The sequence below is a fragment of the Citrus sinensis genome, chromosome 6 (genome assembly GCF_022201045.2).
Source record: "Citrus sinensis cultivar Valencia sweet orange chromosome 6, DVS_A1.0, whole genome shotgun sequence".
NCBI lineage: Eukaryota > Viridiplantae > Streptophyta > Magnoliopsida > Sapindales > Rutaceae > Citrus > Citrus sinensis.
Window position 1 is genome coordinate 20946678 of NC_068561.1, and position 17980 is coordinate 20964657.

A 17980-nucleotide genomic window follows, 5' to 3' on the forward strand; every position below is an offset into this window, starting at 1 on the left:
ATGCGTGTTTTGAAAAATTATTCAAAACACTCATGTCTTTATTTTGTAGTTATTGGATTTATTTTTTTATTCTTTTCAAGGTAAAATAATATTTTTATATAAAATAACTCTAAATACAAATAAATATGCCATGCAACGATTGAAAAAAACGAGAACAAATTAATTAATTATATTAAATTGAGTCATCAACTTTCGCACTGTAATATTATTAATAATCTGCAGGATTTATATCTCCATGTAGGTGAACAGATTTTTTTATTAAAAAAAAAATCTTAATTAAAAATATAATGGATTTATGAATCTACAGAAATAATTGTAATTGTACAAATGCACTTGTCATGTGGCTGTTGTCAGTCAATTGCCAAAATAGAGACATTTATCTCCAATTTTCAAGGCTCGTTGCTTAAAATATACGGGTAAAAGATTTGTGAACGGGCATTAATAATATATCTTTTAAAGGTAAAAGTACATTTAATCCATTTATTTTAAGAGTAGTATTCATTTAATTTTTATATTTTTAAAAATACTTTAAAACATCTTTGTCGTTAAAGTATTGATGCTCCTACTATTACTTTTTATTTCTTTTGGCTTACTTTTACAACATTATCATTTTATAATAATTTTTTATTTGGCCATTAATAAAAATAATAATTAAATTATCAATTTAACCCTAAAAATAAAAAAAATAAAAATTTATATTAATTTTTTTACAAGTACTATTTACACACTTGGTAGTTTGCATACAATTTTTGACAATTAAATTTCAACACGAGACTGAGCTTTTCATCATTCAAACTTCTCATGTCTAAACTTTATTTATTGAATTGCTAAAAGATAAATGTATTGGCAATTGGGAAATGAAGTCAATGATAAGTTTGATACCGCCGTTGATTAAATGTCTTTAAAAAAAAATTACAACTAGAAGTTAAAAAAAAAATGTTACCACCGGTAAACTAGTCAATAATGCTACAACTAGCACAAAATAAAAGAAACTAATAAAGTAAGACTGGTGGATTATATTTGGCTTTATAGTTATGGAATACTTTGAGTCAAACTTCTCCCCGGAAGCAAACAAACAATCGTTGATCAAAGCTGCATCATCATTGCTGCAGTTTTAAGTAAATAAGTTCTCAATTAATATTGTGGATATTTCGTTACTCTAAAATGCTAAGGAATTTAAGATAGAACATACCTTTTATTTGCTTCTATAATGTTGTTCACATTTAGGTTTGAAAGGGTTGTGTTGGAGAAACCCTTATTTTTCCTTTTTGCTTCTGTCTCATAGGATTTGGTTGACTTTGTATATGTCTTGTTGAAATTGTTGCTGAAATAATAGAAAAAAACAAAATAAAAGGATGAGCATTCTGTTAATACTAGTAAATCTAAAAATAAAAAATGAAAATAGTTTAAAGACCTACTTGTTTGGCTATGCCAGAGGATGAACCGACATTGGTTCTTTGATGCTTTTGTCTCTTAGCATTCGGCTAACTTCCACTAGGTCCAGATTGGATTTGATGCTAGGGTTTTAAAGAATATTAGGGTTAAAACACGTTTTTGCCATTATGGATCTAGATTATGTAATAGTTTTTTTAAATTTTAACAAGAAAATACATTTTTACCCTCATGGATATAGAATTAACGGTAACAGAGGTAATGCTGAGGGTTTTTTGAGGTATTTTTAAAAATATAAGGACTAAACGGACATTAATTTTAAAATATAAGAATTAAATGAGATTTTACCCTATCTTTGAAGGTACAAATTTAGATGAATCTAAATTTAAATTATTTAATTGATCGATGTTGAACCAACCAGAGATGTGCAAATTTTCTACCAGTATATATAATTCCTTCAATTTGAAACAAAAGCTACTATTTTAAGCCACCTTAATTAAAGAAAAAAAAAAGCTTGTAATATGTAATGCTTAAATAACATTTTTTTTCTTTATTATTAGAAACTAATTACATTACTCTTATCAAAATGAGAAAAAAAAATTATATTTCAATGAATGTTTAATAGCATATAAGTGCTATGACATGTATTTATTTATCTTATAATCTAATTTGATAAATTTTTATGCACATTCTTTGAGATTGTGTTATTTCCTCTATCATATCAGTTTAAAATACAAGTTTCGTAGAATAACTTAATTTGTAAATTTATTTAGAATTACTCACTAACAAATCAATAAAATGTAAATTGTCAAGATTTACGAAAATGATGACCTTGAAATTCGTATAAATTAATTTAAAGTCCTTTTTGCTGAAACTTGGTCGTTCATTTTCTTTGTTGTTCACTACTATAAACAAAATGAATCCATCAAATATTGGATTATTATTATTATTATTAGCGAGCGGTTTTCAACTGTTCTTATCGCCACAGCTAGAATAATGCAAAAAAATTAAAGAGGTAGATATTCAATTAATTAAGTTTTAACTTTCAATCATTATTATTCATTAATGTAATCTTCAATTATTGATTTGTCATTATTTGGCGGCGCATGATTCCGTTTAATCAGCAACCAAATCCAGCTCTGAGTTGTTGGAACCACAAACGATCGCTAGATTGCAGCACACCTGATCAACAACTTGGACGTATGATATTAATTATATAAAAAAAATATATCATATAGAAAAATTTGAATGCAGTATTGAGCCGACTTATACTCATCACCAACTCTAAATATTACTAAAATGCTGTCTTTTTTTTTTTTTGTCTGGCTGAAAGCTAGCGAAGCCTTTGCTTCACATATATAATCAACACGAGCATGGTTTAAAGTCGTCGAAATAGACCACACATAATAATTAATACAACTTCGTCATCATCTCTGAAGTATCAAAGATTGGTTTTGCTCCTCATTTTTCTAGAATGTTTCATATGTATATATATGTGTGTGTGTGTGTGTCAATTGTTGTGGACAAATAGAAGTTTCAAACGTCAATGGCATCATGTGAGTTTGTTTGTTTCTGGGATTATTAGATCAAAGCAAAATAATAACACTAAACTCCGGCTACTGCAAAGTCCAAACATGTTGTGTCCTCGGTGCGTAGACTTGCTTTCATCAATTCCATTGACCGGCAGCCCCATAGCATTTATTCATGCAACTCTTATATGCACAAAAAACAAAAAAAAACAAAAAATTGGGTGAGAAATAATTGCTTAGTTTGATTCTAGAACGGTGCAGAAGATGCTAATTTTGAGATTGATTATTACGAACCCATGGTTCAGTTCTGATAATAGAGTTAAGGCTTCATCAAGTGGAACCACCGCCAGGCAGGTCATTGATTATGTAATTGAAAAGGGGATGCAACAATCTCTTACTAGCTTTCTCTTTCACGGCAAGAGACGTACACGGTTTTGAACAAATTCGATGGGTACTTTATTTAAGCCTTCTAGATCAATAGGAATGTGCTTTTGCTGTTAGATTATTCTAAAAAGCTGATCAAATTCCGAGAGTCCAAAAATTATCGAGTGATTTCAAACGTAACCGTACAATTTTTAAGAAAAGACAAAAGTGACTTTAATTTAGTCACGTTCTTCTTCTACATCTCATGATTAAATTATTGATTGGGCGACGAGAATAAAAAGGTCATTCAAACTTATAAATGCTTTTAATCTTCTAGAAAAGTTGTTTGAAGCTTTGATAAAGGAGAGGATTTTTCTTTTTCTTCTTTTTTTTATGAGATGAAAGGAGGTGATGAAGCTTCACTTTTGGCACCTATTTCGGCGGCGGCTCCAATTCTTCTCAGAAATTAATGATAAAAGTTCTTACAAAATTCCAAAGCTTATGTAGTGCCTTTATTTATTTATTTTTGGACTTTTGGGTTTGTTTCCGACTCTTCTAAGTCAGCCCCACGATCGGCTCGGCTTGGCTCAATCCAACTTGGCTAGGGTTAGAAAGAAAAAAAATTTGTACTTTATATTTATCAATAATCGAGTAATTTTCAATCAATTAAAAATGCCTTTTTTTTTGTGTGTTCGAGTATTGCCTCAACTGTAAATTTGTTGAAGCCCGGCCCAACGAAGGGTAAATTTAGACGTGTGAAAGTTGAAACACTTTTTTTTTTTTTTTTTGTAGTCAATGTATCAATTGAATTATTATTATTTTTTAATAATATGTTATTTGATAAAATCATTACAAAATTTGGGGGGGCAAGGTACCTTATTAGTGTTAAGTGATAACAGGAGATTAGCTCGTATATAAGTTTTCTTAATGTGGCAATTGCATAATCATCAATGATATGATGAAATTGTTAAAACATCTCTACACGAACTTATGCGTGTGATAATTAAAGAAACACAAGGTCAAAAAATGTGGCAATTGCACATTCATCAAATTTAATTATTTTAAAAATAAAAAATCATAAATAATTATTTTGGAAGATTATGTTATTTCGACGACATGTGTATTGTTGAAATTTAAAAATTAGTTAATTGGAATAACTTATACATTTTTATATTAGTTAAACTATTAAATTATTAAGAACTTTTAGAGTGTAAACTCATTTTACGTGTGTATTTTAAAAACTCAATTGGTCTAAGAAGAATATGAAAAATTATCATGTGGTTCATTATTCAAATGGAGTAACAGATGTTTTAAATCTTCAATGATATGATTATGTGTATGAAATTTAGTATATTAACTCTAATCAAAGTTATTTTTTTTAGCAAAAAACCTTTAGTGGATATCGAATATGAGTAATGTCGGGCAAACAACCTTAACATAACTTTAACACCAAACACACAAAAAAATAATTGTTTTAGAGCTTTAAAACCTGAGGCAAAATAAACTCATTGTAAGAGTTAAAATTCAATACGATAATTTTTTCCTATATTCTAAAATTGAGGTGTCCTAAGAGTGCGTGACTAGCATTATTCATCGAACATTTGTTACGACATTTCATTTTCATAAGCATCTCACCGTACAAGTAAGTTAGAATTTAATAAATTTAGTTTATTAACTATAATCAAAGTTTATTTTTTAGCCAAAAACCTTTAGTGGATAACGAATATGAGTAGTGTTAGGCAAACAATCTTAACACACCTTCAATGCTGAACACACAAAAACATAATTGCTTTAGAACTTTAAAACACGAGGCAAAATAAACTTATTATAAGAGTTAAAATTCAATATGATAATTTTTTCATACACTTTAAAATTGAGGTGTCCTAAGAATGTGTGACTAGCATTATTCATCGAACATTATTATGATATTTCATTTTCATAAAAATCTCATTGTACAAGTAAGCTATAATTTAATAAATTTAGTTTATTAACTCTAATCAAAGTTAATTTTTTTTAGCCAAAAACCTTTAGTGGATATTGAATATGAGTAATTCATGCAAACAATCTCAGCACATCTTCAACACCAAACACACACAAAAAAAAATCGTTTTAGAACTTTAAAACGTGAGGCAAAATAAAAAACACTTGGGTAGTTATTATAAGAGTTAAAATTCAACGTGATAATTTTTTTCTATGTTCCAGAATTAAGGTGTCCTGAGAGTGCGTGACTAGCATTATCATCGAACATTGTTATGACATTTCATTTTCATAAAAATTTCATTGTACAAGTATACTATAATTGAATAAATTTAGTTTATTAACTCTAATCAAAGTTAATTTTTTTAGCCAATAACCTTTCATGGATATCGAATATGAGTAATTCAGGCAAACAGCCTCAGCACACCTTCAATGCCGAACGCACAAAAAAAAAATCCTTTTAGAACTTTAAAACGTTAGGCAAAATAAAAAATATTTGAGTACTTATTATAAGAGTTAAAATCCAATATGATAATTTCTTCCTACTTTCCAAAATTGAGGTGTCCTATGAGTGTGTAGCTATCATCATTCATCGAACATTGTTATGACATTTCATTTTCACAAAAATCTCACTGTACAAGTACACTATAATTTAATAAATTTAGTCTATTAACTCTAATCAAAGTTAATTTTTTTTTTAAATTTTTTTAGCCAAAACCTTTCATGGATATCAAATATGAGTAATTCAGGCAAAAAACCTTAGCACATCTTCAATGCTGAACGTACACAAAAAAAAAAAAATTTTAAAACTTTAAAATGTGAGGCAAAATAAAAAATATTTGAGTACTTATTATAAGAGTTAAAATCCAATATGATAATTTTTTCCTACTTTCTAAAATTGAGGTGTCCTGTTAGTGTGTGACTATCGTCATTCATCGAACATTGTTATGACATTTCATTTTCACAAAAATCTCACTGTACAAGCACACTATAATTTAATAAATTTAAAGTTTGTTTGTTAAATGTCTGAAATCTGAAATTTAGATCTTTTTAAAAATTTATTTGTTTTTTTTTTGTAACTTATGTATGATTTCTAGATATTTACATCTGAATAGAAAAAAAAAATTAACTTTTATGACTTTTATCTGAATGATAAGTAAATATTATATTTCAGAAATATCTCTATAAAATAACTTATTTCCTAAACTATAAAATAGAATCCTTCTTTTTTACTTTGATTTATAAGGACATAAATGTCAAATAATCAAGTTTAAGATTTTTTTATTATAAAAACAAACAAGATGCTACTTATATTCAGATATTTAAAAAATAAAAACAAACATGTGATTCAATTTTTTATATTCAGACCCATTCAGATTTCAGAAAAATTTATATTTATTCAGATTTCATATTAAAAAACAAACGCTAGCTTAGTTTATTAATTCTAATCAAAATTAATTTTTTCAGCCAAAAACCTTTCATGGATATCGAATATGAGTAACTTAGGCAAACAACCTCAGCACACCTTCAATGTCGATTGCACCAAAAAAAAAAAAAATTGCTTTAGAACTTTAAAACGTGAGGCAAAATAAAAAATATTTGAGTACTTATTATAAGAGTTAAAATTCAATACGAGATATTTTTCCTATGTTCCAAAATTGAGGTTTCCTGTGAGTGTGTGACTACCGTCATTCATCGGACATTGTTATGACATTTCATTTTCACAAAAATCTCACTGTACAAGTACACTATAATTTAATAAATTTAGTTTATTGACTCTAATCAAAGCTAATATTTTCAGCCAAAAACCTTTCATGGACATCAAATGACTCATTCAGGCAAACAACATTAGCACAACTTCAACGTCAAATGCACCCAAAAAAAAAATTGCTTTAAAACTTTAAAACGTGAGGTGAAATAAAAAAAATATTTGAGGAGTTAAAATCCAATACGATAAATTTTTCCTACGTTCCAAAATTGAGGTGTCCTGAAAGCGTGTGACTATCATCATTCATTGAACATTGTTATAACATTTCATTTTCATAAAAATCTCACTGTACAAGTAAGCTTGAAGTTAACGATCAACGAGTCGTCGGTTCAACTTTGGGCTTTATTATTATAATTTGCAGTCATGACTGAAGACGATGCTATTTTCTTAACTCAGAGGTGTGAATAGTTATGAAAGAATTAAGTTATTAACATTTGAATGACCTGTTATTTTATCTTTTAATTCGTTCCATTTGAATTTAAATGTTTGAAAAATTAACATGTTGACTTGTCATGACCTTATAAATCGGTTGCAAATTATATGTAGGTAATAATAATAATAATAATTACGAGTGTGTTATTATTGTGACAAACTTATTCGAATGTGTGTATTAATTATGATTCAAATTATAATACACACGTCAAATGGCTGTAGGCCGTAGCCCATGCATTGCCTTCAGAAATAAAACATTTTTTAATCATCCCCTGATCTCGGGGCTTGTTCCTTAAAATATGGTGGAAGATCATGACGAGCTCATTTATTTTTTTTCTAATGAATCATTAATATTATACTTTATGTGATCGCCAAACCCAAATCAACAAAATGAAGCGTTATTATATTCTATGAAGGTACAATCTTTCTGCTATACATTTTGAACCTACTAGAGCATGTGGGTGGAATTTTCTACCGGTTCTTTTGATTTCAAACGAATTAAATAGTTTCTTAACCGTTGTTGAAACAAAGACTATTAAATTAATACTAACGAAATCAGAATTTGGTAGCATCTAAAATATACCCAAAAAATATATATTTTAACTAATTATACCAAAAGTATTAACGTAAGTACTTAAATTATTTTGAGTAATTCATTTGCAGCCTTTGTTCATTAAAACCCCATTATTATCTGGGGCTAAGCTGATGGGGCCTCTCCCTGCACAAAAATTTAAAAATCAACATTATTAATCGATTATTTAAAATCATAATTATCAATTTCATCGCTACTATGTATATGTTCTTCAATTATTGAATTTGGCATTAGTAGAAATGAATGCCGTTGGTGCACAGGTTCCATTTGGCAACCAAAACCAGCTTGAGTTGTTGGAATGGAACCCCAAAAGTAAAATAAGGCTCAACTAATTAGATTCTTATAGTATGAGATTAATTAATTAATTATCGATGTAATTATATAGTAATTGCTGGGCAAAATATGGAGAATCAGAGATTTTGTTTATAGAATTTAATTAAATTACAAGTACAAATGATTTGAGTGAATTAGACGATTTGGTTGTTGTGGACTTGTGGTGCCCTTTTTCCGGGGGTAATTTTTGACTGCTATAGGATGTGGGCTAAAGAGGGGGTAAGGGGGAACAAAACGGAAGTTAATTTTACTTGGACCCGCGTCACCAATAGTCAATCTTTCAACGTGTTATTGTAAAAATAGAGGGAAAAAAATATTTTTTAATTATAAAATACTAACAATAGGAGTACCGTTTTGGAGTATTTTCTAAAATATAAAAATTAAATAGCTATTTATTGTAAATACAATTATTAAAAAGACATTTAACCTAATATATAAAGATTAAAGAGTATTTTTATTTATATTTTGAACGGAAGTAACTTGTAATAATCTTGGCCAATTTGATTATTATCGCTACAAATTATTCTTTTCAAATAATAAATCAATAAATAAATAAAAACATCACGGGTCACGTGATTATAATGTAATTATATCATATCAGTTTGTACACAATAATTTTTGTGTATATGTAAATTCGTATATAAATGCACAGACAGCCAACAATTAATCAGATGATAATTTGCACTTGTTGTTGCTTTCAATATGTAGAACAGGATGTGAACAAGATTTGATCCTTTTCGCGTCATCACTGAATACTGACTCCAATTAGTCCAAAATTGGTTGTGAAAAAACAGGAGCCATTTTTCTTGAACATTTTTTTATACTTTCATTTTCTAGCTACTGTATATTCAATAATAATAAATAATACCTAGCGTAAAATCTGCAATCAAACTTATTAATCAAATGCATTATCGGTTAGATTAGATTCATTAACAGACGAATAGACTAAAAATAATCTCATCAAATTACATGTAATATAGTGTCTTATCATTCATCATAATCTCGTTACTCCGCAGATCAAAAAGAGAATCCTACCAACCCAAAAGAATAAGAACAAGATACATATGGATTAATTTATTTATAAAAATTCCATATAATCTTCCATAAGATTTGTTGAATAGAACAAATATGTATAAAATAAGTTGTTTATATAGTCTGAACGAGAAGACTTCATTGAATTGTATGAGCAAAATTCGCTTTGGATATATCATATATGTGTGATTTGCATTAATTAATTGTTAATTCTTACTATTATTTAGATCAACGCTAATTAACTAAATAAATGGAACATACGTGATGTTAATTATTTACAATGTATCACACAAATAATTTTTTTTTTAATAACTTCACTTGATTTCTACCACCATTCTAGCTAATCAAGTGATAATTGATTAAAAAAAAAATTCAATTTTTTTCTTAAAAAGTAAGTAGATAACCAATAGTCTAAATTCCTTCTTTAATTTGTCACATATCTTAAGATTTGAGCTTAGCTAACCAATTAAATAAAATTGATTTAAAATCACTCAACTAAATAATTTTTTTTTTTTTTTAAAGTAAGTGGATAACTAAAGTATGAACCATCTTTCAACTTCTTACTTATCTCAAGATTCAAACCTGAGTGACCAACTAAATAAAACTAAATTTAAAACGACTCAACCACACTTTTGGCGAAAATTGAATTAATAATAGAAAGCGACGAGATCCATACCATAATCCCTCGACTTTGGGCAAAATTTTGATTTCTTGACTAACTATTCTTTCTAAACTATCTAAACAATATTCCAATATGTCCGATGTCTCCTCCTTGATGTCACGAAGGTTCCTTTAGGTTTATTAATTAATTAATTATTCATTTATTCATTCAGTTTACATTTTTAGCCCCGGATATTCATAGGTTATTGCATTTGGACCCATTTGAAATGTTTTGGAAATACAAAACAAACATAGTTAGAGAGAATAAAAGGAAAAATAAATAATTTTAACGCATATTTTTATAAATTTTAAAATTATACAAATTCAACAATACTTTTGCTTTACATGTTTATATATTTGTAGTATAGTTGGAAGATTATTTTCGACCTTTATTTAATTTTTTAACTATATATTTTTTCTTTAGATGGTAAAAGTGTTAGAATCATAAAAGAAACATACAATTTCTTTCTTTTCTTCCCCCCCCCCCCCCCATTTCATATGACCTGCTGACCTTGTGGTCTTACATTAATTCATAAGATGAATTGATGAGATGAGCCAAAAATATATAATTTTAGTAAGAAAAAAAAAAGTTGAAATATTATATGACAGTGAACTAGTCAGTCTTTCAAAAAAGAAAAAGAAAAAGAAATACTCGGGTGCATGTAAAATAATGTTGCAAAACAACAGGGGGTGTATGGTATTTTGCCAGCAATTTTAAAGATAACAACATATGGAAATCAAAATACACGTTATCATTTTATGTTCATAATCGCAGACGATCAACATCGATGCAATTCCAATCCCCACCTAAATTAATTATTCCTTAAAATGTGTAAATCAAAAAGCTAGTCAAATTGTCAAAACCGATAGTAATAAACTAATGGTTTAATTTATTTATTTATAATTTATCAGAGCCAAAAATTAAAAGAATAATAATAACAATAATAGGGCGCCGACGTCGAGCCATTACCAGGGAGCAAACAATTAAAGAAACAAATGCTTAAAGCCGCTCTGCCTAACATTTTTCACTTTGACATTGCATGTTAATAATAATTAGAATAAAGATCTCTCTAAGTTACATGTAATGTAATTTACACTTGTTCACATAAACAGTGAGTAATATAAAATTTATTTACTGTTTATATGAGTGGTGTAAATTACATTACATGTAACTTAACACTTGTCTTATAATAAAAATTCGACTATATTAAAATTTATACAATTTGATAGTTATCGTAACTATATTTAAGTATTAATAATAACAGTATAATTATAAAAATAAATATTAAATTTATACTTACTACTATAATTTAACAATTATGATCCGTAAACGTGCTTTACAAGAGATCAATTCTACCATAACCACGGGGTTTATAATAATTCCCCGCTTTCGTCTTTTATCTCTCTCTTGTCAAAAACAAGAAAAAGTATGTTCTGGAAACACAAAAACGAAAACAAAAATACAGCTACGTACTCGCACACACACACAGACCACACGCACGAGTCAACAAGTTGAAACTCTCCCTCCAAAAAAAACAAAGCTCACACGTCTGAAACTTCTCTCTTATAAAAAAGCATCCCCTTCATTTATCCTTCATCGACTTCTCATCTCTCTCTCTCTCTCTAAATATCATTTCTTTTTGTTTTCTCATTATGCCACAAGTAGATCTTGAAACCCTAGTCTCAGCCTGCGCCGGTGTCTCTTGCGATAAAAAGATCGCCTGCGAAACCCTGGCCAACGCCATCAACAAAAACCCCAACCACGCCATCGAGACTAACGACAAGAACCCAAATCAAGAACATCATCATCCTCATCACGATGCTGATGATCATCAGGAACCGGAGATTCCGCCTGACTTGCCGCCAGATTCCTTTTGGCTGTCGAAGGACGCGGAGTTTGACTGGTTTGACCGCAACGCATTCTACGAGCGTAAGGAGTCGCAAAAGGGCCACTCCCACTCCAACCCGATTGGCCTGAACCCGAATCCGAGTTCGACTTCTCAGAGGTTTTCCACTCCGACGACGACGACTTTGAAGACCAAGACTTCGATCATTGGCCTGCCCAAGCCGCAGCAGAAGTTTGACCCCAAGTGTAAGAGACACTGTAAAACCAACACCAACTGGTTCCCCAAGCGATCCGGCTCGGTTGGCAAATCGGATGGTCCCTTGTGCGAACCCTCTTCTCCCAAGGTTTCTTGTATCGGTCGGGTCAGATCCAAGAGGGATCGGCGGAGATTGAAGAAGCGACAAGGTTCCGGTTCGGAGTCGGGGTCTTTGAGGAGTAAATCGGAGAGGAAACAAAAATCCGGTTTGTTTGCCAGTTTAAAGACCATTTTCCGGTTGAGGAAAGGATCGGAGGGTAAGAGTCGTGAGCGTCGAAAGGAATCGTCGGATAGGAAGAGTGGGGTTATTACTACTCACGACATAAGGGACAGGCTGCCGCGCGGTGAGGCGCACGCGCTGTCGAAGCGAGTGGAGTCTCCGCCGAGGAAGAGCATTGCAAGTGAACCGCGGAGGAGTGTGGATGGCGAACCGGTTGGTTTGGGTGGGATGACGCGGTTCGCTTCTGGTAGAAGGTCGGATTCCTGGATCGGTGACGTGGCGTGATCTGGAGGCGCGCTGGACTGGGGAGATTTCGTGTGGGTAGGACAAGACTCAAGAGTAAGTAGTGGAGGAGGGGCCCAGATAAAAATGGACTTTACTAGCCGGTCGTGATTGGGGGTCTGTGGTGGGGCCCGCTTTGATTTTTTTAAATAGTCGTTGGGATAGATGATATAAATAACGGTTTCCCCCATCCGGTGAAAAAAAAAAGGTGACAACATTTTTCATATTTTGATTTTTTTTTTCTTTTTGGGGTAAAGGTTTGTAAATATTAGAGTGTTTTTTTTTTGGACTGATGGATTGTAAATTTTTTCTTGTAATAGTGGATTTAGTAATAAATTCTTGAAGAATATATATGGGTGTCTGTGATTGAAAAATTTGATTGTTTGGTAGAGCTGGCGAAGGTGAAATTTGAAAATATTGTTGGAGAAAAGTAAAAATTCAATTTGAATAAAGGGTTAGTTAATATAAATAATGCATATTCAATTCACAGATTAGAATGTGATTTGTACGCGTAAATGAACAAATTAATGTTGAATTTGACTTCAAACTAGAAATTACGTATTCTTCGTTAGTAATAAAAAAAAAAAAAAATTGTTTGAGGAATATGCAATGGGCTTTTAACGATCAATTGGTTAGCTAGGGATTGGTGTGTGTTGCAACTTGCAAGTAACTTAGGGCTTCAGTGATCGGTGAAGATAAATTAATTTCAAGAAACCTTTTCAGTATTTGGCGTTTGCATTAATCTTTTTAATATTTGTAATCGTTAATACCAATTTAATTAGATATTAATCTCTCACCTTCAAAATTGTTTTGAGAATCGTTACGAATGAGAATGAACATGCATATTTACTATTGGTACTATGGTAAAAAATTGATGGTGTCAACACACATTTACGCTAATTACCATTGGCTATACCCCGACTATAAATAAAATTTTAATTAAAAAAATAAAATTTCTGCGGTTTTAAAACGTTAAATCAAAAACTTTTAAATTTATTAATTTTGTGTAACTTGTGTTATCGTGTGGTGGAACAATAGGAATTAAGAAAATATGTACCCAAAAAAAAAATATTTTTTGATTAATAAATTAACTTGAATTATTTATAAAGTAATATCATAATTCATAACTATTAAATTCATATTTTTATTTAGTATTAGAGCATAAACTGTGTGGGTTAGAGAATAAAAGTCATACCAACCCATTGAATAATGGCTAAAATCACGAGTCATTGGGCTTTCTTTCATTTCGTGGGGTTTGGTTCACAAGTTAGGAGTCCTTGTTAAGGACAATGGCAATAATATTATTGACTCTCGAGACGCCATAATTTTAGTTTAGAATTTTGACTATTTTGGCTTATCGCTAATCTCCATTTTCTCTGAAAATGACTTGCTTATTCATGTTAAATTATCAGTCAGCAAAGTAAGGTAAATCAAAATTCTTGATCTTTCATCACCTTTTAAGTATTTTTCATGAAGAATATTACTTGAAAGTTCGAGAGTTTCAAATGAGAGTGATACATCATGTTATGTGGTTTTTATTCGTGAAAAGCATACTTAAAAATTCAAAGTGATAGAAAAGTTTGAGAGTTTTAAATGAAATTGATACATATATGAGGTTTTGTTATAAAATGCATACTTAAAAAGCTTGAAATAATAAAAAAGTTCGAGAGTTTTAAATGATGTTGATATATCACGTTTCTAAGATTTTTTTTTTCACAAAAAGTATACTTAAAAATTCGAAATGAGAGTCTTAAATGAAATTGATACAATTCTGATATGAGGTTTTGTCATAAAATACATACTTAAAAGTCTGAAATGATCATAAGAAAACTGGAGAGTTTTAAATGTAATAAATATATCACATTATGAGTTTTTTTTTTTTTTCATGAAAAGCATACTTAAAAATTCAAAATGAAATTGATACATCATGATATGAAGTTTTGTCATAAAATCCATACTCAAAAGTTTAAAATGATAGGAAAGTTCGAGAATTTTAAATGAGACAGATATATCACGTTATTTTTTCATATCCAACCGTAATATTGATGTATCGGATTGTTACTAGTTAAAAGTCATTGCTAACCACGTTGATGAGACAAAACTTGTCTGAATTTGAAGTTTTGAGACAATAGGAGTGAAGTTTTTGACGGATAGTTTCAAAGGGACTATTGGGATCAATTTGAATACAATCGCCAAATTTGACTCCTAGGCAGAAGCGTGCGATTGTGAATGTGCGGTTATTATCCAATTGTCGGGATCAATTTAGATAAATGACAAAATAATGGAGCAAATTTCTAGGGAGAGAGATTGAACTCTTTAACAATAAGTGCTAAGGTTATTAATTAATATTATAACTCAAGATTACCCCTTACAGCAGGTAAGGTTATTAGCAGTCGGCCATGACATGACCAAAACAAACTGGAAATAGAGAAACACGCACAGTTAATTGTAATTTTCTTTTTCTTTTTTTAATAATGGATGGTGCCTTGTCATCATATTTAAAGTCGGAGATCGCTTGAAGCTGTAATTGACGACTACAACTGGAGCAGCACTTCAGGACACCAGTGACAAAATATAAGGCACCACAACAAAAATACATTAATAATTTCTTTTCTTTTCTTTGTTTTTTTCATTCTCCTTTCTATTTTTTCCCGACAGCAACTTGTCAGATTGACCCTGGGACGAATTTATTTTTGTAGGCTTCAACTCGTCCTTTCTTATGTACTTTGAATAATTCGACTTTCCTGTCGTTGAGGGGCTGCACTGGCCTCGAGTTGAATTTACAATCCTTGCACAATGGTGCTCTCAGAGCCGTTACTTGCTCCTCTGAAATTGATCTCACCTACAAACCCCAAAAAAAGAAAAAAAAAATACTATTATTGTTTTTTTTTTCTTTTCTATCATCACATATTTAAATAAAATTTAATTTAATTGTTGCTGGTCGTGTTTGAGCTTAAAAATAAAAAATAAAAATACCCGAGCGAGGACGGTCCAGACGACGTTTTCGGAGCATGGAGGAGTAGTCAAAGAACCATGATATCTGTAGTATCCCTGAAGAGGTTGCCTGGAGTAGTCGCGGTCCATCATACCAACATCAACATCGGAAGTCTTGGGGTTGCTCGTGCAGCTCTCACGGGTCAGCTGGGGCAAGTATGGCATTAACTGCATGCATGCAATTATACAGCGTGATTATTTAACAAGTCATTATTATTATTATTATTATTATTATTATTATTATTATTATTATATATCAACTGTGAACAAGTTTTGTAATTAGTTACCTTGGTGACGACAGGATTTGGGTCGCCGTATTTGTAGAGGATTGCCACTACTGCGACGTCCTTCTCTTCTGTCTGATGGACAAGATGGAGCTCAGCAGCAAATCTGTTGATATTAGTTAATAGCTTAATTAATTAAGTATGATCGAATTAACTTGCAAATCAAATTCAATTATCACTTTTCACAAACAGTGAAAAATAACGAGACCATGACATCTAAGGTTTTGTTTGGTGTTGAGGCGCTGTAACTTAAGTATTACAGTTGTGCAAAAAAAGAAAAAATTGTAACTGTAAAATAAAAACTTAATTATTTATTGTAAACATGTTTGTTAAATAATAGTTTTGACAACAATAGTAAAAATATTATAGATTTTTCATCGTAAAAATAGTGGATTAAATCAACTTAATTTTAAAGCAACTATAATTAATATTTACTAAATATTTTAGTGTTGTAGCATCAAATCTCAATAACAAATTCAGCCTAAATCTATCTATGTAATGTTTATGTTTTGGTGGGATTGGGCCAAGTTGTATTGGGCATCATCTCAAGAGAGAGTACACACCGCTCTCCGTTAATCGTGTGCTCGGAAGGAGTGTGCCAATGCATTTGTTTATAGACATACTTCTTCCCATTTATGTTCAATTCTCCAGCTTTTCCCTCATAATGTACCTGCATTTGCAATCACAAAATTTGATCAGATCGAACATACAAATTACAACTGTACAAGAAACAGAGGAAACCAACAGCATCACATTGTTTTAAATTCAGATAGCTAGGCACGAACCCCAATGGAGTAGCCGGAATTCATCAGAGTTGCATTTACAGAATAGTACTCCTTGGACAAGGGTCCCAATTCCTGTCTCTGAGCGGTTTTGTTCTGCATAATGTCCACCGGAGACTGATGTTTTCCTGTTGAACATGTATTGAAATTTGGACTTAACTTTCCCCAGTTCTCAGGGCCGTTATCTGCCACGTAGCTAAACCTCACTTCAGCAATCCCTGCTCCGAATTTAAAAAATAAAAGATATTATCATATAAACATCTGCATTTTATATAATTCAGATTAATTTTCTGCCATGGTAACATTACATTAATAAAAAAACATAAAATTTTCCTGGAGTTTTATGTGAGCGGGATTTGAATCTCAGATTTTCGAATAACGAAAGAGAGAAAGAAGAAAGATAATACCCTGCTCGACCATCGCCGAAGCAGCATTGAAAAGCAGTGAAAGGGCAACGACGATGGCAACTCGGAGGACCATGATTAATTGAGTCCTTTTTTTTTAATTAAAAAAAAAAAAGAAAAAAGAAAGGACTATGGAAATGTTCGTTAAAGCTCTGTTATAAAGGGCTTATAATTTGGGGGGTTAATGCTGCTATACTTGGACAATACAGCTATTGGCTCTTAGGAAGCTTTGAAATTGCCTTTGGCTTCGGATCCCTTGTGACTAGCACTATTTATACACGTAGGTTTTTTTTTTTTTTTTTTTGGGCGTTTGCTACAGCTAATTTAGTGGGGTCATTTTTGTCCAATAATTAATTTTTCCACTATACCCCCCCCACCCCCCCCCCCCAAAAAAAAACCAAGAAATATTAGGTCTTAATTGGAGATCTGCCGTCCTATGAGTTAATAGTATTGCATGGAAGCATGATATTGTGTGGTTTTGGTTTTTAAATATGAAAAAAAAAAAACACGATCATTCTAGACCGTCAAAATTGTAAATTCGGATGATTATGTATAATTGTGGGTCATTTTATAATCTCAGGATTTTCATAATTCTGAATTTCTGATCGATTTTCATAATGCACACGTGTTGTTGTTTCAACGAGTTATTATTACTATATTATGTGTATACATTCTTAAGAAATCAATCATAATAAAGAAAAATTTCAGTGTCGCATTTACATGTTTTAGAATACAAAATTGAGATTACATAATGATCTTTAATTACAGTTTAATATTTAAAACTTTTATTTTAAAATGTACGTATGTCTCTCCAAAAAAAAACTTTATGATAAA

General features: G+C 30.6%; 2 protein-coding genes across 2 annotated transcripts; one reads left to right on the top strand and one right to left on the bottom strand.

Annotated features, from left to right (window-relative positions):
• The first annotated feature begins 11661 nt into the window (after positions 1-11661).
• LOC102620731 (uncharacterized) lies at positions 11662-13031 on the top strand. The gene has a single exon (XM_006481698.4). The coding sequence runs from the start codon at positions 11732-11734 to the stop codon at positions 12683-12685; it is 954 nt and encodes a 317-aa protein (XP_006481761.1). The 5' UTR covers positions 11662-11731; the 3' UTR covers positions 12686-13031.
• Positions 13032-15005: 1974 nt separating this feature from the next.
• Positions 15006-17375, bottom strand: LOC102621021 (alpha carbonic anhydrase 1, chloroplastic-like). Its single transcript, XM_006481699.4, has 6 exons — positions 17150-17375; positions 16746-16960; positions 16524-16630; positions 15964-16066; positions 15659-15844; positions 15006-15524 (listed from the first exon to the last, which is right to left on the bottom strand). Exons 1-6 carry the CDS (start codon positions 17220-17222, stop codon positions 15348-15350), a joined length of 861 nt encoding a protein of 286 aa, XP_006481762.1. The 5' UTR covers positions 17223-17375; the 3' UTR covers positions 15006-15347.
• Between the last annotated feature and the right edge of the window lie 605 nt (positions 17376-17980).

What these genes read in the sequence shown, in the direction of transcription:
- LOC102620731 (XM_006481698.4), top strand. Translation starts at nt 11,732, where the DNA reads ATGCCACAAGTAGATCTTGAAACCCTAGTCTCAGCCTGCGCCGGTGTC.
- LOC102621021 (XM_006481699.4), bottom strand. Translation starts at nt 17,222, where the DNA reads ATGGTCCTCCGAGTTGCCATCGTCGTTGCCCTTTCACTGCTTTTCAAT. An exon ending in TTCGGCGATGGTCGAGCAGG is followed by an intron (nt 16,961 to 17,149) that starts GTATTATCTTTC and finishes AATTCGGAGCAG; the next exon opens with GGATTGCTGAAGTGAGGTTT. An exon ending in CACACGATTAACGGAGAGCG is followed by an intron (nt 16,067 to 16,523) that starts GTGTGTACTCTC and finishes TAATATCAACAG; the next exon opens with ATTTGCTGCTGAGCTCCATC.